Consider the following 26,876-nt stretch of genomic DNA (forward strand, 5'->3'; position numbering starts at 1 on the left):
ATATATATATATATATATATATATATATATATATATATATATATATATATATATATATATATATATATATATATATATTGGACAAAATGTCAAAACAAAATGTCAAAACCATCAGTAAAAGCTTCATTTTGCAAAGATATTTTTGGAATGACTTTTAATCAGCTGTTTGTTCTCATCAAGTTCATGCAGTTTGGCAACCACAAAGTGTCCAAAAGTGTTTTTTATTTATTTGATTTTATTTGTTACTTTTTTGAACAGTACATTTATTTTACACACATGTTTATGAATTAATAAGTCGTAATACTCTTGGGTCCACTTTATTTCTACGTTTTGAATAATAATAAAATAAATATTTAGCTACAGTAGATGGCGATGTCAACACTAACAGAAAACCCATTGAAGAGCAACACGAGTTTGCCGCCCTTCAAACACCACAGAAGAAGAAGTAGATGAGTCCTGCGCCCCCTGCCGGCAGACCTCGTCCGCACCCGGTCCATCTCACACACACACAGTCGCTTGATGACAGACGGGGAGGGGGAAGCGGAGAGAAGTAAGCCCCGGATCCATCTTCAAGAGAGAAAATAGGAAAGAAAGACCGCGTCCCACTTTTATTTCGTTTTTAGCGGCACCTTTCCGACTCATAGACGTTAGGGAGCCCGAGGAGGGGCTGTGTCACTGTCTGTAGGATGTCCCGACATGAAGGTAGGTGCGAAAAAACCGCCGATCGCTGCGTCGTTGGCTTGAATTGTAGGCCAGTGCTGACCCGCGGGTTGCCATGTTTTCAATTCAAATGCACTGGGAAAGACTCATCATGGCGGCCGCCGTGAATTTTGCAACCTTTTATGTACTTACGCCGCATCGGTAGCGCACAGGGCGTTTCTTGGGAGCCGCTTGGTGTGATATTGAGCTGGGCCTGTGTGCTAGGCCGGGCCTTCTGCGGCTTGCTCGTCCGCGGGAGTGAGCGCGAGTGTGTTCCCGCAGGTAGCCCGTGGAGAGGTCAGGGCTTCGGTTGGGCCTGTTTTAAGACACTTCATTTTAAAGCTTTCTGCTTTAAGTTCCCTAGGACTGCTAGAATGACGGCCGAGGGCCAGAACTCAGGTGGGTAAGCGGTTATAGAGCTCAGTCTGACTGCTCTGGAGCTCATGTTAGGGTGTATGTGTGTGTGTGAGAGCCGTCTTGAGTCATGTCATGTTTCAGGCCAGCACAAGTGAATGACTTGCACGTCTGGATTTAGCATTAGCTTGTGTCAGTGAAGCCGTAGCTGTGATTGCTTACGAATCTTTCTCTATTATTCTTGGAAACACGTTTATATTTTTAGCTCCCTTTGTGAAGACGTTCAGTACTTCGTCAAACCAGTATGTTTGGAAACAAGGAAGAGATTCAGCATTAAAGTTATGGCTTGATCATGCTGCTTCAGACACACTTGTCCTAATAAAAGGTATTTTGAGTGCACTTAAAAGTCGGCAGAACCTCAGTGACGACTGTCAGTTTTAAACTTATAAGATAGTGTAGCGATACTTCAAAAATGAATAACATGCAAATGTGACTTTACATTGAAATATCGTTTTTTTTGTCTGTCTCCATTAATGCTGTAAGCATAGGTCAGACTCATTACCACTGTATTACCATAATCTTTTGGACATGGTGGTGCCATAGTAATATCATGTTTTTGGACGATCTACAATTGTATTTTCATGTTTTTGGACATGTATCATGGCACTTCTACAGTGTCTGTAAAGGGAATGTTAAAGAAGAACGTTGTGCTGTGTGTTTCTCAATATTTTTTTGCCTGGGTGGTAGCATGGTACAGTGGTGTACGCTATTACCATCTAATATTTGATATATCATGGTATTACTATTAATGTTACTATGTTTTATCCAAAAACACCACAGTATGCCTTTTATATCTGTGTATAGAGCATTTGATTATTCTTATTTATGTATGAATCAAACCGAAATCTTAGTAACTTGTTATTTAAAGTATAATCTGTTCAGACGTTTGTTAAAGTGCTTGCTTTTTATTCCTGTCTCAACCTAGTGAGTTGCCTACCTAGACAGCACGTCTCTACATCATCATATGTGCCTTTGATTCCTAAATATGCTGTCTGGGTTGTTCACTAGAGCTCACTAGATTTCAAGACAGCGGATGTCACCTGCCTGTGAATAAAGACTGCTTACACATGCGTCTAGTTTCTATACAAACAGCACATGGTGCTTGAGAGTAGCTTCCAATCCTAGTGTAGTGGATTGGAGGATTCTAGTGATATGTGACACCTCAGATAATTATTATTATTATAATATCTGCATTGGTAATAGTTTGGCAGCAGCTCTTTGATTCAAGCACAGTGGCAGATTCGCTCTGACGTATGAACACAAGATCTGGATTCTGTAATGCTTAGCGTTTGATCATAGAGTTCATATGATATATTAAATATACAGTACACATTTCAGATATGACTGGGCAAGTCCAAACTTAAGGAGTACCCTTGAGGATGTTGCCTGACATTTTCAGGTTTCCTTCTCTGTGCACCTTGCATCGTCACGTGATATCTGAATAATCTGAATAGGCTATTTCAACATTGTGAAAAGTGTACGTTTTAGGTAGTCCACCACTAGTTCAGGTGTATTTGTTTACCTGGATTTTCTTGATATTAAGTTTTAGGTTGATATAACTGTATAGTATAGTTAAGTCAAGTAAAGAGTTTTTGGTATTTAAATATTTGCATTACATTTTAGTTTGTTTTGATGTTAGGCATGTGCCGATATCAATTTTTCATGTTGCGATTAATTGCGACGCTTTTATCACGGTATACGACATTATCACGATATTGAAATAAGTTGCAAAAAAAGTGTTGTCATAGCATAACAGCTTTAAGAACTATTTTTGTAATAACAAAAAATAACTGAATGTTTAAATACAATAATACAATGCACCAAAAATATATACAGCTCTGAAAAAAAATTAAGAGAAATCAATGTTAAGTGGTCTCTTAATTTTTTCCAGAGCTGTAAAAGTACAAATTTCGAACCGATTAAAGTGCAAAAGAATTAGGCTATAAAGAACAACAGGTAACAAATTAATACAAGTGTCATTATTTAATGGATTAACTAAGATTGAGCAATAGCTACATTTGGTACAGAAAGTATAATGTTTTTGGCAATGTTAAGCCCCTTTCACACTGCGTATCCGGCAAATACACGGATAATGCGACCCGGCATTTGTTCCCGGGCCGTTAGATTTGTTCCATTCACACTGCTAGCAAAATACCGTAATATGTGCGCTTTCACACACAACCCGTAACGGTCCCGGATCGAGTTGACACGTAACATCCTGATGTGACGTATAACGGCGAGCGATCTCAGCTTCAGCGCGGATAGTAAGGAGCTCCGTGGTCTCGACTTGTCCAGTTTGCGCACATTTCTGTTTGTTTGATTTTAGTTTCTTTTGTATATGAACACTCTCTGCGTTTAAAACACAGACTAGCTCTTCTGGCACTGCAGGGTTGTATTATTGAAAAAACAAGCTTTAGGAGTCGCACGATAACTACTACATACACATGCTGTATTAGTTTCGGCTTTTGTTCACACAGCGCTCGTCCCGGGTCGAATCCCGCAGTATTACTAGGTCCCCGACCCGGGTTCAATTCGGTAATCAATCCCGGCACGTGGTTGCTTTCACACAGAAGGCGACCCGGCAATGTTCCGGGAACACTGCGGGTCCGTCGTGCAGTGTGAAAGGGGCTCAAGTGACTGTGATGTACTCTGAAAGCATGCAAAAACATCATAGGCCTACTTTAGTTCTCAAAAATATAAATATATAACTTAAATTTTTACAAAATGAATAGCCTTGTCAAAAAGGTGACGTTTGCTAGAAGGATCGAGTGAATGATCTGTAAGCAAAGTATCTACGGTTGTATTTTGTAATACAAAATAATATTACCCTTTGTCATTAGACACACTATTTAGTTTTGTATGGTACTTGGAGTTTCCTATTGTTACTGTACTAGCATCTTGCGTCATCTAGACAATGCTCTCTCTCTAAGAAACTTTCAATTGAATCAGAAATTGTTTAAACAGTCAATAAGTGGATAAATCACTACTTATTGCTTGCAGGAATGTGGTTGGAATTGCCCCTTTATTCAGTTTTAGACGCTGAGTGACGCTTGCTTGATATTGTCCCAGGTTAGAAAAACTGTCCGCGGTGAAATGGACTGAGCAAATGAACGATTTTGAATTCGGTATCCGATTATAATAATAAACATCAACCAAGACTGTTGATATTTTGTATCTGTGGGAAGGGTATGAAAAATCCTCACGTCACCTGCATAGCCTGGAACATGACATTTGTGTCTATGATCTGCCATTTTCTCTATTGCGTGACACTTATTTTACTGCAGAACTCCCGATGATTCGGCTGTGCTGTTCTGCCAATTACCATGTGCTGACATTATGCAAATGTTGGGGGTGTACATATTCATGATGGTCAGTATTTAGTAGAAGCACTTTTTTGATCTAATACAGCCATGAGCCTTTTTGGGAAAGTTGCAACAAGTTTGGATTTGGGGGTCCTCTTGGCATATCCTCTCCAGTTCTGTCAGGTTGGATGGTAAATGTTGGTGGACAGCCATTTTCAGGTCTCTCCAGAGATGCTCAATTGGGTTTAAGTCAGGGCTCTGGCTGGGCCATTCAAGAACAGTCACAGAGTTGTTGTGAAGCCACTCCTTTGTTATTTTAGCTCTGTGCTTAGGGTGGTCATTGTCTGGGAAGGTGAACCTTCGGCCCAGTCTGAGGTCTTGAGCACTCTGGAGAATGTTTTTATCCAGGATATCCCTGTACTTGGCTGCATTCATCTTTCCCTCGATTGCAACCAGTCGTCCTTTCCCTGCAGCTGAAAAACAGCTCCACAGCATGATGCTGCCACCACCATGCTTCACTGTTGGGACTGTATTAGCCAGGCACTGCTCATCACCTGTTTTTCTCCACACATACCGCTTAGAATTAAGGCCAACAAGTTCTATCTTGTAGGGCTGGGATAAACGTTTATTATTTTTTAACGATTAATCTAGCGATTATTTTTCCGATGTATCGATTAATCTAACGGTTAATGTTTCCTGAACGATTCTGTTTCGATTATCTCCCCATTAATTGCCTAATAGCAATTTATACATGTTTATTTAATTATTTGAACTAATTCCTTAACATTGCAATATATGTTTATTGCTCTTAAAATTCCAAAGTAAAAGATTATACAAGAGCAATGTATTCAATAAAATCTTAAAAAAACATAAAGTGTATACACACACACACACACACACACACACACACACACACACAGACACACACACAAATAAATAAGTAACCAACAACAAAGAAACACAATATACGATTTTTCTATGTATGCAACTCAGCCTACAGGCTATGCCCATCGATTAAATATCAACAAGTTGGCTAATCAAATCCGGGGACACTGCAATCGTGCCGTGAGCGTCTCGGCTGAGTGGTGTCCGTTTTTGTTTCGGCTCCCATCTTAACAGGTTGGAGTTTGCACACTGCCTGTGACGCGCGGAAAACGTGTGCATGCTAGAAATAGAAGAGCGCCTATTTTTCACGCGACACGCGAGCGTGTTGGAAGCGTCTCCAGGCAAATGGGATAGGAAAAGATGTTTATATATCATTTTGACACGAATACACATTATTAAATTACATTTTCATGTTTGAAAGTCTGTAGGTTAACATAAATGCAAATATATAGGCCTAATTGTAATAATAAAAAAATGACAATTATCGATTTTGAAATATTGCAACTGTCAATACAGAACGAAATATTCTGTAGCCTATTTTTCCGGCAATACCATAGATATGTGGTCAATAGGCTACTGCTGACGTTGTCTTTGGTGTATCAGTAGGCTATTTAACATTAAGAATATGGCTTCCCTCTGCATCAATAGCAGCAGCAGTGCCGCGTCAGACACACTTCTAGTGTGCAGAGGCAGAGAAAACGCCACACAGCCGCCCCGTGGATGACACATTGACAGTGAAAACAGTTACATGTAGAGTGTATTACGGGCGCCAATATTACGTTTACAACCGGAATAGTCCTGGGATGAAACTGTGCTCACTTAGAGGATGGATACTCGGTCACATCAGCGCGATAAGACATTGAACATTTTAAATTTAAAACAGCTTAAATTTAAATTTAAAACAGCTTATTATGTAGGTAGCCAATGTGGCCGTTGCTTTCACTTGATGCAAACGTTTGTTTTTGGGATTAAAATACATAAAATATTACCAAAACATCTGTCTTCCTGTGTGCAGAAATTTGTTTATGTAGCCGTGACAACAAAACGCGTGCATGCGCGCCTGTGTTAAGAGTGCAAACAGAGGCAGTTCCATTGACCTCAGCCCATCCTTAAAAATATTTTGGATTGCAGTAACAGTAAAAAAAAAAAAAAAAAAAAGGGTCGGTAGGTAGGTCTATTTTTTTCTTCTTCAAATTTTAATATAAAAAACAGTAAATTTTTGGTGATGGTGATTACATAGGTATGAATTTAAACAAATTAGCCTATTGTGATGTCACTGACCGGGTCTTCAAGCCGTGCCTTCGGGCGCATAGGCTAATTGCAGGCTATATAGACCACAAACAAATTGAAATATTTGTCAAAAACATGTTTATTGCATAAATTTCAGGTGCATTGATTAAAAAAAGGTTCCAACCACCAGCTAGCTGTCATTGACTGTCAACCCTCACGCTTTTTCTGGGTTTCTCACGTATTTTAGCTCTTTTCCCGCTGTCTTCCCTTTTTAGTATTTTCCCGTAATATGTTCCGTATTTTTACGCTCGATTGTGTTAACACGCAACTATCTGTGTCTGAAGTGGCTTGCACTTGTTGCTAGACCAACGCATCTGGTGATATAGACTAGTGTATTTAAATATTAAAAAGCAAAGAGTTATTTTTAGGAATTCATTTAATTAAGTAGCTATAACCCACTCTTTACTGGTAAATATTACAGTAAACAAACATCACAGACAATGGCTGACCATTTTGTCAGATGTTATTTTATTTTTGTAATATTATGTATTGTCTCTCAGTTTTTTTGAAGGGACACTGCTCCTCTTTCCTCCTTCTTGACAGCATTTAGAATAATAGCTTTGATTAACGTTAATGATGAAAAAGTTTTAAAAATCGTGATTGTTTGGATTGTTTTTCCTCCTGTCAAGCCACAGCCATTCACTAAATCAGTGTTTCCCAACCTTTTTTCAGTCATGGCACCCTTTGAAAATGTTCTAATTTTGTGGCACCCCCATACATAAGTTATGCTAGGGGTGTAAAAGTACAGATTGCTCACGGTTCGGTTTGTAGCACGGTTTTAGGTTCACGGTTTCAGTACGGTTTGGTATTTACCATGCTCAGGGAAAGAAAGAACTACTGTCAAATAAAAATAAAGAAAATAAGAACAAAAAAATTAAATACAAGCAGCAGCACAAATAAATACAATTGAGCAAAGATACTAATAAAATAAACAATGCTTTTCAGATTTTTCAAGCAGGTATATCATTCATTTTTAGGTAGCGAAATTTAATAAATTAATCAAATGTAAAATAACTGCACATTTTACTGTTTAAATTAAAAATTAATCCTTAACTTAAAAGCTATTCAATCAAGAGCAGTGAGTGATGTCCTTATCTTTTGTTTGACATTAAACAGACAGCAGTAAAGGCTACTGCCCCTTTAAGACCTAATACAGGGATATGCTCGTCTTTTTCGACTGAACACAGTTCTCTTAAGGCATATACAGACTATGTCTGCTTGGATACTCATTAAGATCGACATGTTGACATTCTTTTTGTGTGAGTTTGTCCGTTCAAGCGCAAGACTTTAAAGAGAACTCAATATTTGCGCGCTGTGAGATGTGTGCACGCTTTTGGACAAGCGCAGAGACCGATCTTCTCACACTGCAGTGACTGCACACTTCATTCGCGTCTTCTGGCAAATATACCCGGGTGATGATGGCGAAAATGACTGCTCATACGGCAGCACTCGCATGCATTGAACACAGTTTACAAAGATATAGTGTGACATCCGTTAACCATAGTGTAAACATAGATGACGTCACAGGTTTTTCTATAAAAGAAAGAACGTAGCCTTCGTTTGTATGAAGGCCTAGGCAATTTATATATTTATAATACTTACTAAAATATAATTCATATTATTTTATTACTTTTGTATTAGTTGTTTGAAGAGTAAAAATACTGGTCGGTCTTAAAGCAAATGTATAAGTCGGTCGGACTAAAAGGAAAAAAATAAAATAATTTTGATTCTGCCCTAAATTGACAGGGTCGGTCGGGTTACGGTAAACAAGAATGTTTTTAATGATGGCCTCATGATTTTAGTTTTCTTTGACATGCACTGTAAGCTGTAAGGTCTTATATAGACAGGTGTGTGGCTTTCTTAATCAAGTGGACTCAAATGAAGGAGTAGAACCATCTCAAGGATAATCAGAAGAAATGGACAGCACCTGAGTTAAATATATGAGTGTCACAGCGAAGGGTCTGAATAATTAGGACCATGTGAAATTTGTTTTTCTTTTTTAATAAATCTCCACAAATTTCAACAATTGTGTTTTTCTGTCAATATGGGGTTCTGTGTGTACATTAATGAGAAAAAAATGGCTACACTGTAACAAATAGTGAAAAATGTAAGGGGGTCTGAATACTTTCCGTATCCACTGTATATACAGTGCCTTGCGAAAGTATTCGGCCCCCTTGAACTTTGCGACCTTTTGCCACATTTCAGGCTTCAAACATAAAGATATAAAACTGTAATTTTTTTGTGAAGAATCAACAAGTGAGACACAATCATGTGCAGGGACGAAATGTGGAACGAAATGTATCGGATATTTCAAACTTTTTTAACAAATCAAAAACGGAAAAATTGGGCGTGCAAAATTATTCGGCCCCCTTAAGTTAATACTTTGTAGCGCCACCTTTTGCTGTGATTGGGGTATGTCTCTATCAGTTTTGCACATTGAGAGACTGAAATTTTTGCCTATTCCTCCTTGCAGAACAGCTCGAGCTCAGTGAGGTTGGATGGAGAGCGTTTGTGAACAGCAGTTTTCAGTTCTTTCCACAGATTCTCGATTGCACCCGAGACCCGTAGTGACAACTTGTTTGACAGCTGTCAGACTCGCAAAGATGGATAGTGACTGGAGTGAGGACAGTAGCTTTGCAAAATAACTTTTCTCCACCACCTGCACCTGAAGTGGAGGAGGGTGAAATGTCTGTAGACTCAGAGCCTTATCAATCGAGCCGCAGGCTCAAACTGCGTTAACTCCCGATGCTGACGATGCTTTCATTCATTCATTCATTCATGCTAGCGAAGCAGCAGTGCAAGAGAGAATGAGACCACTAACTAATCTATGACCATTGAACAGCCATATCCTTATACTGAATGCCACTAAAAAGCACAGGACCAATAAGTTCAAACCTAATAGCCTATTACAACAGATCTCCTCAAATAAAAGTTAGACTATAACGTTATATGGCATCACGTTACGGTATTGTTGTTCATTACCATGGCAACCATTTGGGTGTCAGGGTTTGTTTGAAAGTGTCTGAATTATAAACTTATCTGTAGACATGACGGGCAGCAAAAATATCACAATAAAAGCTTAACATGTACTTACAACTGCATTATTTATCTGTATTTTCTTCATTAGGATGTTGAAAGCAAGTGACGAGAGAGTTTCATTCATAATGTTTCTACTTCATACTTCTTTAGAAATATAACATGCCGCTCATACTGGAGTGAAGCCGTTCTCATCATGTGATGAGAGGGCATGGTGAGCTTGTGCCAGGGGCGTGGATAGTGAGCCGTTGGAAGTACCATCCTACGTCACGATGCACCACAACGTCCAATAGGAAAATACGACTGCAGTAGCCACCGTTCAATCTTAAGAGGGCAGCACGAAGACGTTTTTACACCATATATTATAGAATTAAAACACTTTATACCCAAATGTCAAAACATTTACTCAAATCAATAAACAGCATTAATAAAGCCCCAGTCTTGCAGATCATTAACTAAAAAAAGTTGGTTTAGAGTTACCCTTTAAATTGAGCTTGGTCTGGTGATAGCCAGAGAAGGAGCCGGAGATGGTAGCAGATGAATCGAGGGGGGTTGACCTGTGCAGTGCAAAGTAAATGATAAACTAGTTAGGATTCATCACCCTGTTCCCATGCTCATCAAAATGCCTCATCTTGGTCATGGCTCCAGTGGTACAGGTTGCATTTTTTTCTGAGTGATAAGAAATGAGGAAGTGAATGAATAAAGGCCCTCAAACTCACAGCCATGGTCCAGTAGAGTGCAGAAAGGTTATTGACATTATATTAGTGTTATGCTACCCTTGGTTAATTTACAGGTTATGTGGTACTTGATATGGTGTGTTTGTCATGTCGTAAAGATCGTATTTACAAGTTGAAGGCACAAGAATGCCACCACGAAGTCGTGAATACCAGTGGGAAGTTTGGGATTTTTTTAAAAACCCAGACCTGTACGATTTGGGGGCGTGTCAGTGAGAAACATGAAACTTGGTGGAATCAATGAATGCAACGTCTGTATTGACGTATTTAGTAACGACATTGTCAGACTTTGTCATTTACAACAAAGCTAGCTAGCATTGTAATATAACAATTAGCCTAGTATATACAATACCGTTTAAGGTGGCTTCATAGATAATTAAAAACGTAAAAGATTAAAACTCACCTGATGCGGATTCGTTGTAGGTACACCGCCACAGGGCTCTACGCTAACTTTTTTCTTGAGGAGCACTTGTGCTCCTAATTTAAAAAATTTAGGAGCACAGTCAAAAATTTAGGAGCACATTCTAATCCATCAAACACATTCCAATTATAACTTTCCCATTACAGGACGATATTTGTCTAATCTTATTAAATGTATGCATCATCTGTCAATTTCTTAAATTCAACATAATTCTGACATAATATTATCATTAACTTCTGAGAGTACAGCACACACACACACACACACACACACACACACACACACACACACACACACACACACACACACACACACACACACACACACACACACACACACACACACACACACACACACACAGCACAAATACATACACACACACAGCACAAATACATACACACACACACACACACAAAGCAGAACTGGACTTCATACAATCAAACACCTATGCCTTTAATGCATTAATGCATGGGTTAATGTTGTATGAATGTTTTACATATACGTTTTTGAATTTAGAAATATGTACAAATTAAACTTTAAAAGTTTAATATTTTAAATAAAAAGCCCATGCAAAGTATAAATATGAAAATAAAACCGCCAGTAGGTGGCGGCAAGTCATTCAGTCAATAGTTCAAAACACAGATTCATTTGAATCGAATCGAATCAGTTCTGGTAGGGCTTTGATTTTCACAAATAGACAGTGTTGTGGCTAAAACGTTGTTACTCAATATCAACTTGTCTAATAGATTTTTGTACGAGATCAGTATCACACATGCAATCATGCCAATACTCGGAGCTATGGCAAGCCGTAACTTTTGGCGCTCTGGCGCTTCATAAACAGAACCGCATGTGGCTCGTGGAAGAACATTGCAGCCGGATCTACTTCTCTCTGTTTGTGGTGAGTCCATAGACCGTAAAAAAAATACGAGTCACGCAGATATTGTGCTAATCCGCAGCGGGAATAACTTATTTTGTGTGTACAGTGATTCAGAATAAGACAAAAACCCGGTTTGGAAAAAATCTTCATGATATGCTTGCTCGTTATATACATTTAGTATTTTTTTAAACAGCATGAGTGATAAAGATTAACTCAAGGGCTTTTTAAATGTATTGTTAATACATTATTGTTTGATGGCATTTATGCCCCAAGCATCCGCTAATTTCTGAGCTTGTTTATGATAATCCAAATGTGGTATTTCCAGTTCATTTTGATTTGGTTGTAAATAAACAGCGCGAGGTGTCTGGTAAAGTGCGCATGGCTGCGTCGTCACACACGTTTCACTTTGTAAACAATCGTTGTTTGAAGTGTAGTCCGTCGCACATGTTTTTGCACTTCTTCTGCTGACTGAAGGCACGAAAAGCAGTTGATTGCAGTAGGAAACGTAGCCTATCAGTTTCTCAGTGTTGATTCACTCCGTGTTGTAGTTTTTATTCCGATTGTATTAGGCTACACATCCATTCATGAGAATAGATCGGGTCACTCGCACCGGTGTGCCTAAATATTTTTTCACAGTCGCACGCAGTAATTTTTAGGCGTAAATGCGCCCAAAATGGGCGTTATGTAGAGCCCTGCGCCATCTTGCTCCGACCAAAGAGACTTGAACGCACATGATGTCGTAAACACCATCCCAGGAGGACTTGAATGCATCAATTTGTTCGGGTCACATGGTGTCACTGTAGCTTTGCTGCCATCTTTACTACTTCCTGTACTGTCAAAAAGGGACGATGTTGTATGTTTCTGAATGAATGGATGAATTGTAAACTATTGTTTTTTTCTTTGGAGGCTTTATTCTGCCGTGCGTTTATGAGCTCAAGTGTTTGATTGAGATTCTGATGTTTGATATTTCAATGAATAATAAATGAGTCAGGAAGATTTGGTTTTGATTCATTCGGTTCGGAAGTTAGAGATAAAAGCCCGCTAATTTATCTAACTTACACTGACAGCGGGTGTGTGCACGTTCCAATTATGCCTAATAAGCAGACAATGAACATAATGTTAGTCATGTTAACGCAGTAACCTGATTTCTTTTATCAGAGTATTTCTTTTAAACCGGTCGACAGGTTTTGTTTTTTTTGTGCCTCTTACCCCGATGTGGCATGTAAACGCATTAACCTGCTTTATGTCTGCTTATTAAAGTGCGCATGTGATAGGTGACAAAAACGCATACTTAGAGCAAATTTAAATGCATCCAGCGAGTTCTGCTTGAAATAAGGACATATATCACAAACGCAGACTCCTTTAAGACCCAGAAAATTATAAGAATGTGTTCTCATCTCATGTAGCAGAAGCAGAAGAGGTTCAGTCAAAACGCTGAATCTGGAACTGCATGTGAGAATAATATGAGCCGGAAAATTTCCCGCTGACACGTTGCAAGCCACAGCATATTGATATGCATCGGTACTCTTGAAAGCCTTCAAGTGATCTCCACTGTATGGGGAGGGGTTATGTACAAGATATATATAATAATGGACAAAAGAAAACTGGGGGGTAACAAATAAGGATCGCAGCCTAAAATATACATTTTCTCCAGGTATTTCTGTCTCTCTCTCTGATTCAAATGGGCAGTTCGGGTTGCCACAGGGCGTGATTGGTCGAAAATATGGCTGCGTTCTATTTGGTAGTGATGTAGGTGGCATTTATGAATTCAGGGCAAGTTGCTGTGATGCATTTAAGGTGATTTAATGACATCTATATATCAGGTAGGGATGCACATATTGACAGTTTAACCGTTAACAGAAAGTAACAATTTTGACTGATTAATACTATAAGTTAAACGGTTTAAAAGGTTATTTTGCTGCATCATTAAAGAAAAATATGCTGTATTTGTTAACTCACGGGGTACGTGGACACTTGCAACCACACGTCTACACCAGGGTAGGGCTGTCAAAATTGCTCAAAAATGACGTTCGAATATTCCCTAAAAAACAAACACGAATTTTCAAACTATTCGAACATCTGGGCGCGCATTTTGTCAATAACGCGCATTATGTCAATAACATGGAAACTTTTCCTTGACATGGTAAATAATCACACCAGCAGTGAAAGCAATAAAATGAGGCATGGTATGCTAACTGTATCTTACATAGCTTGCATTCTTTCTCTGCTGCGGTCGAGTTGGGCTCTGCACTTTCTGCCATCTTCACTGCAAGACGGGTCAACGTGTGACTCCTGTGACCTGTCCCTGAACCCCCATGCGTGCGCTCACTCACAAAGCAGACAGCCACGCCTCTACTGCCGCGGCGGGGGATTTTTTTCAGTTTTTTTTTTTTTTTAATTCGAATATTAATTTTCACCTTCAAATACGTTTCTGATGTGTTTATATTTCTGTCGGATGCATGACCACACAGTCTGGTTTCTTACATCACCTAGTAAGTTGTTGCATCGCTTTAACTGCTTGAGGTAAATGTTACTGCTAATGTTAGCATCCTCTCAGCCTCGACGACAAAGTGAAGTACATACATACTGCTGTTCTTTCGCTGCTAAAGCATCTAGTCACCAAAAAAATACTTTATAATGATTTGGCAACATGTACTGAAGTGTTCTGTATAGGGCTGCACGTTTTCCAGTTTTTCATTAACCGAGGCCCGTAGCGGTTTATACTCGGTTAACCATAGTATGCGTCAGGGTTATTTTTAGTTTATTAATTTGACGACCACCATCTCCGTAGTGAATTCCTATATAGAGAAATGCACATCATGGATTACCTAATCAGAAAGTAGCCTATTTCTTTTCGTTTTAAATTGTTAAAAGACATTTCAAGTTTCCTAAGATCTATTTCATGTCTGCGAGGCGTATGCTGAGTTTTGTTAAATTAGGATGAGATGCGCTCCAGTTCACGAGCAATGCAAGCGGCCCCGAGGGCTCCTGCATGATTAGGTCATGTAGTAAAATATGCAGCCGAGAATGATTCACACAGCGTTTGACTCGCGCGGCTGAGCCTCTCCCAGCAGAGAGTTCAAGCATCTGTGGACTCGTTCCTTCAGCTCTAGCCATCTTGCTTTCAGTCCGCGATTAGCTTTTTTTGTTTTCTTCATTACAGTTAAAGTAACCTCTGCTTTTCTCTAGTCATTCACAAGTTTCTCACTTCAAACTTTCTTTCTTCTGCTCCGTTATGCACATCGCGCGCGGCTCCCGCTCTGCTTCTGCCCTAATGCGACTTTTAGTCCAGTGCAACTTATGTTATTTTCCTCTTCATGACGCATTTTTTGACTGATGCGACTCATACTCCGGAGCAACTTATAGCCTGAAGAATGCGGTAAGCACTGCATTGCAATACTTGCATTTTGCCCCGTCACTCTCATTTTTAAAGTGCTCCCACGCTTTCTTTGCCCGCTTCATTGCCCGCTTAGAAAGCTGGTCATGACTTCTTCTTGTGGATATTACAAATGTCTGGGAACGCTCTGGCGGTCTCTAGGGGTGCAAACATATATTAAAACTAAATTCAAGGCATGTCATTGACGCCACTTAACCGAGCAAAATGTTTCACTCGGTTACGCAATTTTTAACGGTTAATCGGTCAATCGGGTAACCATGGACACCCCATACTGTTTCCCTTTCGCTGTTTTAAACGCGCGTCAGATGTGTCAGAGCGCTCTGTGCAGCGTGTGCTGTGAAGCGCGCAGCCTCACGTGTTAATGTAAACAGTGATAGATAATCGATTGTTCCACCAAACAGCTACCGGTGCCGATTTATCGGCAAATCCGATGAATCGGTCGACCTCTAATTTTCTCGTATATTTTCTTCTCGCTGCTGTTTCCTGATGGTTTATAGAACAATTACAGAGTCGCCCTCTGTCATGTCAAAGAATAGCACAACGGCGAACGAGTCTAAACGCGCCCCGTTTTTGTCATCTTCATTTGGTAATTATTTAAGTAAAAAATATTTAGTGTAGGCCTATTTATTTATGTTTTTTCTTTGTATTTTAATCTGTTTTTCTCTGTTGTCAGAAACGCTGCAGGAGCTTGAAAATTTGATAAAGTGTGAATCTGTTCTGTTGTTGTTGATCTTTTCTGTATGTTGCTTTTGCACAGTAAAAAAACCCTGTGAATAAAGTGAATTTTTAACGGGTCACAGACACTCATCAATTGTATTTTTATTATTCAATATTGTAATCTCATCAGTTAACGGTTAATATTAGGATTTATGAGTTGTAACTCCTCCTTAAGGGCCCTGGTCCTGGAACGAGATTTCTTCTGGCCCTCCCACCACCCACAACTGACCCCTCACTCGTCACCCTGGAATTTGCAATAATCCAATGACCAGTATGGAGAGCCCGGTTTACCTTGAAACACCATTCATTGTCAATACTGTGGATACAGTTTTTTTTTTATACCCTAAACAGGCAACGTGAACTGGGAGTTAAATACTTAGTACTAAGTTTTAATATTTAAAGAGGAACATATAACTTAATTTTTTTCTTCAACATCTTAAGACAATGTTCACAATTAATATTAGCAGTTGTTTTGCATTTATTTATTTATTTTTTCTTAAAAAAAGGCAGATTAATATACATTTACTTATCACAAAATCTGAATGTCCTGCTCCAATGGCTGACTTATTGATCACAGAAAAGTTGCTGCACACATGACGGACGGCAAATTCGCAAAAAAGCTTATTGTTAATTGTTATACTAGTTTGACATAACGTAAGAAAACAGAAATGTTTTATGTAAGCTAGGGCTGGGCGATATGACGAAATATATCGTCTGGACGATAGAAAATGTCTATCGTTTTATATAAGGCTCTATCGCTTACGGCACGATAAGGCGTTTATGGCAGAATTTTACGTCAAGATGCACCTCACGCCACGGCATGCCCATGCAATACATAAACGCGCTCCCTCTGTCTCTCTCTCGCTCTCTCACTCACACACACACACGCGCTGCCGCCTCCCTTCCACTCACGTCATTTTTTTAAAATCCCCCACAGCGTGAAGCACGAGTCCCGCAAACGCGCCGCAGAGGAGCTTGTTTGTAATCAGAGGACAAATGGCTCCTTAGTTTCGAAATGGTTTGGGTACAAGGTGATCGCGTTGAAAATAAAGGCGTTTGTCCAGCCTTAGAAGCTCATTTGAAACATTGCCGCGGCTCATTTAAGAAAATGACAGCTCCGAAGAGACGCCGCTTTAGTTTGAGGTAACGTTACTGCTAACAATAATAAAGAAAGACGATCAACACCTTATGTGTTACCACTGAAATGTAGATATTTCCAAATGTAAGCCCATCTTAAGCGAAATGCACGCTTCATACTGTCGTCTGCTCTGGCTCTAACCTCGAGTGTTTACTTTTTGCAAACCTTGTGAGCGCGCAAACCCAAACGCTGTGACCTCGCGCCAAATGTTTTTATTGGTTTATTAAGTACAAACAGGCGAGTTATGAAAAATTGAGTGCGAGGGATATGTTCAATCACACAAAAAGATTTGGGAATGAGACGGCCAACTGTAGTAGCGTTTAGTCCACTGTCTATAATAGCCTAATTTAGAGATCACTTTTTTACTTATTTTAACCGACAACTTTGATCGGTTAACGTTGATACGGTCAGCCATCGGTCAAACGTTCATCGGTAAACATCCCTAGGCAGGTGTTAACTTTACTAACAGTCTTGCTTTAAAAAAAGGTTCTAAATAAAATAAAAATGTAGTCCATACTACCTTTATTTGTTTTGTATATCATTTCAAACTGCATTTCCACATTGCAATTTTGTATAGACTATTCATAAACTGAATTAATAGAAAGGTTGCTATATCGTTATGTATATCGTTATCGGGATATCAAATGAGCTATATCGGGATATGAAATTTTGGCCATATCGCCCAGCCCTAATGTAAGCTTTAACAATCCTCCCTGCACCGTCGTGGACATTTATATAAGCTGTCACGAGCGCAAAAGAAAACCAACGCATGCAAAGCCTGAAGGAAAAATTAAATGATTTTTTTTTGCTGCAGATACACTTTTTAGACATATATATAACATATTAATTTTAAGATATAACATTAACATGACGATGATTTAAACACAGCCTTTGTAATATATATATATATGTGTGCATGTGTGTGTATGCTCTGTTGTCACGATACCAAAATTCTGACTACGATACAATACCAGACTAAAATACCTCGATACCGATACTAAATCGGTACCACTTTAAAAATAAAAATAAAAAACAGATAATATGAATATGACAACAGAACATATTATTCATTGTTTTATTTTATTTTTACTTATTTTTAAAAAGTCACTTGGCCAGCATGTTCCTGCCCTGGTTTTTGACCTTTCCCTCCTCTTAGTGCTATAATAACTACATGCCAGTGTGAAGATCCTTACAGAAATCACATTATCAACCATGTTATCATTCACATAACCTTTCACTTCTGAACAGGTTGGGATGACCAAAATCTTATTTCATGATACGAGTAATTTAATATTGTTTAAGTGTAATTTCATAATTATAATATTTTTTATTGTATCTTTTGTTTTTAAAAATAAGCAAAAAATGGAAATTATAAACAATATGAAACCGGAAGGAGTATTTTTAACACAGAAATACTCCATCAAACGTCCAACATTAGTTTTTGAAACTTTGTCTATGTTGAGGATGGGAATCCAAGTCTTTAACAGTGTAAAAAGCTCAGTATGCATGAAACAGCATTTCACCCCCCCTTTAAGAAGTTTTGAAGATAATGTTGTCATAATGACACAGACATAGCCTGGCTACACCCTCTCATCTTGACAGCGTTTGTCCCAGGCACTTTTTACTTCCACTGTGCCTGACAGAAGAATTTATTTTTTCTGAGATGATTATTGCACTTTACAACAAATAAATAGCTTTTATAAAACTGTACAAGTCCTGGTGGTTGTTGAGAGTTGCTATGGCATCCGTGAACACATTCCAGCTGCTGGAGAGGACGGCATCGACATTACTGATGCGGCAGACAAACTGAAAGCTGTGATGATTCCGATTAAAAGTCAGCACATGTAAACCCCAGTTTGGTCTCATGTTAACAGTCCACTGAATCTTTCAATCAGAATTATTTTAATCGGAATGACAAAAAGTGAATGTGTAAATGTGTTTATTTTATTTTATTGTTTACCATCTCATCCAATAGAGGGCGCTCTAAACTTATTGTAGTGTGTGCAATCAAGCAAATCTTTCAATACAGCGGGTTCACGCTGATTCGATGCTGTCCTAAAACTATCTATTGATTATTGTTGCTCCTGCTGTTATTTACTTCAGGCTCCTTTACTGATATAAAACAATGCTGTCATGAACACTGAAATATTTCTTTTAACCTATGTTTTTGTTCTCCAAAAACGAACAGCCTGGTATAATAAACACACAATGTATTTTCAATGCCTGGTATATAAAAAAAAAAAAACTTTTGACTAGACATTTCAAAGGTTATAATTATTAAATTATTAGTCTAAAGTCAAGATAACTAATTCCTCAAGTTGATTATTTCTGCCTGGGGTAGATGCATAAACTTGAACACAAATAAAACGTACATTTAAACAGGCTGAAAGTGTGAGCTTATTATTAATTTGTTGGAGACATAACCAAGAAATGAATTTTATTTACATTTATTTATTACATTTACAAGTTACATTTGAAACATTTCATTATTTTACCATTACAGTTGATCACTAGCTAATGACTATAAAATCAAACAAGTGCAATTACAATAAATAAATAAATACATAACATTTTCATTTTATTCTTTTCCAGTGCCGTAACATGCATCTCGAAGTCATAAGACTCTTGCAACGCAATGCGCATGCGTGGTCAGAACTGCTGGGGTAAAACTGTGGCTCTGCAGTCAGACCCTTCTCATTTAAGTTGTCATGTTATTGTCTGTGCCTGTTCTGATTCTGAATACAGTTTTTTTCCATGTTGCTTTATGTTGTGATTGGCTATGTGTAGTGGCACTTCATATCGATGAAGGTGATAACCTGCTGTTTCAAACTTTTAAGTTAACAATTTATTTTCCCAGACAGCCTGAAATGGAATAACTCCTATTTTGGATGCAGACTTTCCCTATAACAGCGTGCTGAAGCACAACTAATCCCAGAGAACTCACAATGTTTTATAACAAGTGTTGTCATTACAGTGTTATGTATGACAGTCCCAGTAGTTATTAATGATGTGCATTGCTGTTTGAACTGCAGGCACTGAAGCTAAAACCGGTACAATGAAGTGCTTTACTGCATCGTTATTTAACTAAACACACACACACACACACACACACACACACACACACACACACACACACACACACACACACACACACACACACACACACACACACACACGGTAGGTTTTTGTGAATTGTGGGGACTTTCCATAGGCGTAATGGACTTTACATTGTACTAACTGTTCATTCTATCCCCCTAAACTGCCCCTTTAATAAATAAATAAAATAAAGCAATTTTGTTAAACTGCTGTACCGAACCATGACTTCGAACCCGTACCTTCAAAACAGAGGTATGTAACAAACTGTAAGTTTTGTGTACCATCGCACCCCTATAATGTACACATAAAGAATATCGGCCGATATATCGGTATCAGATTTTTACTCCCTAATATCGGTTTTGGCATCGGCCCCTAAAAAGCCATATTGGTCGGTCTCTACTTTGAATATTGTTGAACAAAGAGAAACCTTGGAGTCGAAAACATTGACAACCACTAATTGTTTGTTGCTTTGATGTTGTCAATCATAAAAAGATATAGAAATGCAAACTGAAGCCCAAATCCTTACAGGCTAGTTGGTAAATGCAATAACACATCCAGTCCAGAGCAAATGGAGATCTTCCTTTTATTTTTTCACTTTGAATAGTTTTGGTTTGTTTGCAGGACTCTGCTGCGAATAAGCCGCAGAGGTCATTTGGCAAGCCATAAAGTAAAATGCTAGTTATAATTCACCAAACTTCTTTTTTAACCCAAAGATATGCGAGACCACAATATGAGACACACAATGTGGTCTGTTCTGAACACTGAAAATCTGTTAGGCTACATATTTCCTTTCAGGAGCTAAGAGGCTATCTGATTTAATTTTACAAGCAAACATTTCATTATTTAAATCTGGAATTAGTTCGTTGTGCTAATTCCTCCCAGCGGTACAGTACCACAGCACAGTAGATTATTGCCAGATGCTTTTTGTCTGCTTTGTGTATGTCTCCTCCTTCTTGTGGATTCACAAAGACTTGAGGCTACATCCTAATTCACACACTATAAATGAATAACCAGTCTTAAGGAAGCCTTGTGTAATGTGGAGTAGAGCTGCACAATTCTGGAAAAGTTTAGAATCACTTTTTTTTTTCAAACAGATCATGAATCTCTTGAATAAATTATTTAATCACAAATATATATTAGCTGTCCATTGTCACCACCAAGTGCTGTAACAATGCAATTGTCATTTGAGCACCAAATTACTTTCTAAAAGGGATTTACTGTATTTTTATTAGCGACGCACCAATACCATTTTTTTCAGAACCGGTCCGATATTAAAGATTCTGAGTATCGGCCGATACCGATACTAAAACAATACCAATCCAATACCAATATAAAAAAATAAAATCAAGAGTGCAGAATAATTATATAAAATCTAAACATTTAATGGGGAAAAATAACGAAAACCATAAAAGTGAATAATTGTAGCTCTAAATCTGGTAAAATGTTACACCAAATACATTCATAAGAAACAAGTAAATATATTTATAGAAATAGGGCCTATATACTAAGAAATTACATTTATTTTAAATGTATAGCGCATCTTTTTAATGAGGCAGCAACATATTCTAGATAGGGCAGAACAAGAAAGGCTATTAATAGGGTTGGGAACCGAGAACCGTTTCTTATGCAGAACCGATACTGATTTTTGAAAAATACCGGAACCGCGCGAAATTCCTGAGTGTCGGTTCCGAAAACGGTTCTGGAGCAATGTGTGTGCGAAGCGCTGGGAGCATATCCGCGAGCCGCACTCCCGCTCTCTCTCTCTCACACACACACACACACACACGCGCGCGCGCGCACACACACACACACACACTGTCTTAGCGCTGCCGCCTCCCTTCCCCTCACGTCACTTTTTTAAAATCCCCCACAGCGCGAGTCCCGCAAACGCGGCGCCGAGGAGCTTGTTTGTAATCCGAGGACCATGGCTCATTAGTTTCAAAATGGTTTGGGTACAAGCTGATCGCGTTGAAAATAAAGGCATTTGTCTAGCGTTATGAGCTCATTTGAAACATTGCCGCGGCTCATTTAAGAAAATGACAGCTCTGAAGAGACGCCGCTTTAGTTCGAGGTAAGTTAGTGCTAACAATAATAAAGAAAGACGATCAACACCTTATGTGTTACCACTGAAATGTAGATATTATATTTCCAAATGTAAGCCCATCTTATGCGGAATGACGCTTCATACTGTCATCTGCTCTGGATCTAACCTCGAGTGTTTAGCCTGTTTACTTTTCGCAAACCTCGTGAGCGCGCAAACGCTGTGACCTCGCCCCAAATGTTTTTATTGGTTTATTAAGTACAAACAGGAGAGTTATGAAAAATTGAGTGCGAGGGATATGTTCACTTCACACAAAAAGATTTTATAATGAGACGGCTAACTGTAGTAGCGTTTAGTCCACTGTCTATAATAGCCTAATTTAGAGATCACTTTTTTTTTTTTAACCGACAACCGACAACTTTGATCAGTTAACGTTGATACGGTCAACCATGGGTCAAACGGTCATCGGTTAACATCCCTAAAACAGAGAGAGAAAATGTAATAAGACAATTTCAGAGGTGTAAATTTGAACATGTTTATTTTAATCTCCATAAATTCCATATGGCTCGATTAATCCTGTAATATATGTATAGTATAGAACTTTTTTTGACATTGGCAACCTGTAAATTCATTTGAGAGCAAGTAATAAACACAAAAAAGGATTGTTTAAAGTTGCGTATTGTGCCTTTTTCCTTTACCACTATTTGTTTAATAATTTTAATGGAACCGGAATCGGAACCGGAATCGTTAGGCGGAATCGGAACCGGAACCGGAACCGGAAAATTTCTCACGATTCCCAACCCTAGCTATTAATAATCTCTCATAGCGCAAAACTATTATAATATAGAGCGGCAGAAAACGCGTATGCGCATCCCATGCGCACAAGTTGAATACGGATGGTGGTCTGACGGAAGCTAGATATTTTACTTTTATAAAGTTTTAAATATGGATATTTTTCTTACAAAAACCCATCGATTTGCTTCAGATGGACTTTAATATATATGGCTCGATATTTTAAAGACGTGTCGCGTCGCGCCGCTGAGCTTCGCGTCCGGTGTGCGACCCCTTTAAGGGTTCTGAGCTTCACACTGGGCGCACTGCGCCGCCTCGTCTTTAAAATTCAAATACATTGTTTTCATTGAGTGTACACACACCGGCGGCGGCATTCGGCATCACAGAGCGCCATTTCAAGGTTTTATATTCAATTTATATTATATTTCCCTCAAATCGTCAATGTACATACTGATTTCACCCTGTGTTACAAGATACACCCATCATGCAGCTCTTCTGTCAGAAGTCAATTCAAAATTGAGCTTGTGCGTTTCTGTAGGGCTGTGCAATATATCGAAATTATCGAAATATCGCAAATGTACATATCGCAATATGCATATCGCAACGGCATGCGATATCTGAATGATTTTAATAGGTTACTTCAACATTGTGAAAAGTGTACATTTTAGGTTGACACATAGCAGAGAATAGACTGGGCACACGACTGTTAGTTATGGGACTTGCTTGATGTTAAAAAGAGTAATTAAACGCAATAATTTGCAAAAAACAATAGCTTGCAGTCTTGCGCTGTCTGACACACAGAAAAGTGAACGACACTGCTGGTCACTTTCAGAAGTTGTAGCGCTCAGAAAGAATGTGAAACACGAATGGTTTAATTCTCAGTTTTTAAATAAATGTTTTTATATAATTAAAATAGATTTTACACACTAATTGCAATATCGTATCGCATATCGAATATCGCATATCACATTTTTTTTCAATATTGCACAGTCCTAGGGTCCGGTGTGAAATACTGAGACGCGGTGCGGAGCCTTGCGTCCGGTGTGTTACCCCCTTTAGGCATAATCGGCTTAAGAACGTCCATGTAAACACACTCAGTGTTCTTTTCCTCTCTAGGCAGGCATCTGTTTAGGTTTATTTATCAAAATGTTCTTTTTGTGATGTTCTGTATTTCGATCGCGGCTTTAAAACTTTATGAGAAAACGTTTTATGTTTATCCACCACATTACCCTTTATTTAAACCTAAATAAGAAAGCCATTGTCAGTTTGTCTAGTTTTGGTAGTTTTTTTTAAAGTTTGTGCTGTGTGCAGTGTGGAAAGGAAAATAAAAATAGTTTTACACTCCTGCTGACTAATGTCGTGCCCCTCCCAAGCCATTTACACACACATAGATGATTTGACAATTCTGATTCGAAGTTGGAACTTCAAAACGTCTTGTAATCCTCAGAGGCATCTCTATCGCTTTGTTGCTGGAGTATTTACTACTACATGATATGAGCGAATCAGTGGGCGGAGCTAAAGAGGCAATGATGTGGAAGTAGATGTTGATCTTCTGCAGAGGTTGATGTAGTACTGTGACAAAAGTCGTTTTCTGAGATGTATTCAATAAAAGCTATCTTTGGACTAACAAGGAAGTTTTGTGTTCTGAAAATTGCAGGATATTTTTATAGTACATGACCTCATCAAAAGATTCATGACCCCTTTTAGATAAGGAAAGTTACTGAATCATTGAACCAATTAATTATTAGGAACAGTTTGAAGGAACAAATCAAACTTTGATGTTTAAATCTCCAAAGATATGTTAAATATTAATGTCACTTTTCACAATGTCATGATTTTCACAATGTTGTTTAATTAACCAAATATGAATTAATATCTGATTTATTGCACAGCCCTAGTGACAGTTAGAATGTGCCATGTCCTTAACCATTTTTTTAAAAACTCTTTTAGCCCTCTGTCCAAATATAGAAAAATGTTGCGGTCAGTGCTGTGATATGATTTCCTCCTGCTTTGCACAAGACAATACACACACGTCATTCAAAACAAGGCAGCACCACTGCGAGTCATATGATGTGCCGATGATGTGTTTCTTTTTTAAAAAAATAATGGATAGAAACAAACCAGGTGAATCCTGGCCGTGATGAATCCGATCGGGGTCTTCAGAGGGGCTTCTGCTGTTGCTCTGAGTTAAATGCCTCTGTTCTCTCCCGCAGGTGTGAGCTGTGATGCGTGTTTAAAAGGGAACTTCAGAGGGCGCCGATACAAGTGTTTAATTTGCTACGACTACGACCTTTGCGCATCTTGCTACGAAAGTGGAGCCACAACAACTAGACACACCACGGAGCACCCAATGCAGTGCATACTAACCAGGGTAGACTTTGGTAAGTAATGTCAAATAATACCTTTTTTTTATACTCTGTCACATAATAATAATGTTACCTATTTTAAATGATGTTTAAAACATCACAGTGTGTGAACAGACCATTCTAAGTCTTGGTAATGATGGTGATGCTAATGTTTTTGACCTTTATCTGACCTCTTCACAGACTTGTATTATGGGGGGGAGGCATTCTCAGTAGAACAGCCTCAGTCGTTTACTTGTCCTTACTGTGGTAAAATGGGCTACACGGAAACATCTCTACAGGAGCACGTGACCTCAGAGCACGCAGAGACCTCTACAGAGGTGGTGAGTACACATGCTGTCTTTGTTGAAATGTTTAAGTCATGCGACACCATGTCCTAACTAAACGCGATGCGATAAGATTCCAGCGACAAGCAAATTGTCTGTCCACACTAGACGCAGCAAGGCTAAAAGATGCAACAAAATCGATCACAATCCCAGCCAATCAATGAAGCGTGTGGGCGGGCTCCGTCTGCAAGCGCAGCATGCGTCTTGTTGCCAGCCATGACTTTGCAAAGAAAAAAGAAAAAAGGGATTTCCAATGTGTCATGCATTGCTGTCGCGTCTGGTTAGGGTGAAAACTTATCATGTTAAAGGAACTGTATGTAAGAAATGTATTTTAATTCATCATAAAATGGCCCTGATATGTCACTAGACATTAAGATATCATGTTAATTTCAAATATATAATTTCTTATATCACTGACAATAGTAGTCCGGACAAGATGTTGTCAGCAGCCCTCAACTGATGTTTTTTTTTTTTTTTTTTTTTTTTTTTTATTAGAGAAAAAAAAATTATAGCAAATTAACAAATTACAGTAGCTTATACAATGCAAGTGATCATAGACATACATACATGTATAGTGGGTAGAAAAACCAAACCATAACAAATAGAGAGGAGAACCAACAAAGAAAACAAAAAAACAAAAACAATACAATAACAAACAGAGAGGAAAACCATCAAAAAAAAACAACAACAACTGAATATAAATATAGTGATGTATGCAGATATATTTGGTAAGTTTAGACAATGGAGTATTAAGGGATAAGGGTAATTTGAGATGCTTATAGTAATAGTAACACATTTATACTTGAGGTAGTAATCATAACAAAAAATAATAAATAATAACTGTAGTAGTAACAGTAATAGTAGCAGTAATGGCAGTAATGGTGGTAGTAGTAATAGTTAAAAGTATCAGTAGTAGTGACAGTAGTAATTGTAATTATCGTAATAGTAGTATTGATTGTAGGTAATAGTAATAATAGTAGTGATAGTAATAGTAGCTAATAGTAATAGTAGTAGTGATAGTAGCTATTAGTGATAGCATTAGCTATAATATATATGATAATAATAACAGTAATAATAATAATAGATGTAATGTTAGGATCAGACATTCAAAGTAATATAAATCATGATATTGATGGAACGATAAACCAGGCAATCCAGTTATTGTGGAGGGACACTATGGTCTATGTCCGGGAGCCGCTCCAGCGCTGTCAGTGACCACCACCCACAGACCCCCCCGGACACAGTCACCTTCATCTGATCCACCTGGGACCCTCCCTGCCGCCAGCGACACACTCCTCAAATGATCCTCTATGCTCTGTTGAGTCCTTGATCAAATACACTGGGGCAC

General features: G+C 38.5%; 1 protein-coding gene across 4 annotated transcripts in view; it reads left to right on the forward strand.

Annotated features, from left to right (window-relative positions):
- The first annotated feature begins 450 nt into the window (after positions 1–450).
- Positions 451–26,876, forward strand: part of kcmf1 (potassium channel modulatory factor 1) — a 47,257-nt gene continuing 20,831 nt past the window's right edge. The window contains exons 1-3 of one of the 4 annotated variants that reach the window (XM_067437878.1): positions 451–550; positions 25,053–25,220; positions 25,386–25,525. In XM_067437878.1, coding sequence (XP_067293979.1) covers positions 520–550; positions 25,053–25,220; positions 25,386–25,525 — 339 coding nt within the window. In that variant the 5' untranslated portion in view covers positions 451–519. Of the gene's footprint in view, positions 703–876; positions 1,099–25,052; positions 25,221–25,385; positions 25,526–26,876 lie in introns of those variants that run through there. The other 3 variants (XM_067437879.1, XR_010904285.1, XM_067437877.1) reach the window with 3 other exon arrangements.

The sequence above is a fragment of the Pseudorasbora parva genome, chromosome 3 (assembly GCF_024679245.1).
Source record: "Pseudorasbora parva isolate DD20220531a chromosome 3, ASM2467924v1, whole genome shotgun sequence".
Lineage (NCBI taxonomy): Eukaryota > Metazoa > Chordata > Actinopteri > Cypriniformes > Gobionidae > Pseudorasbora > Pseudorasbora parva.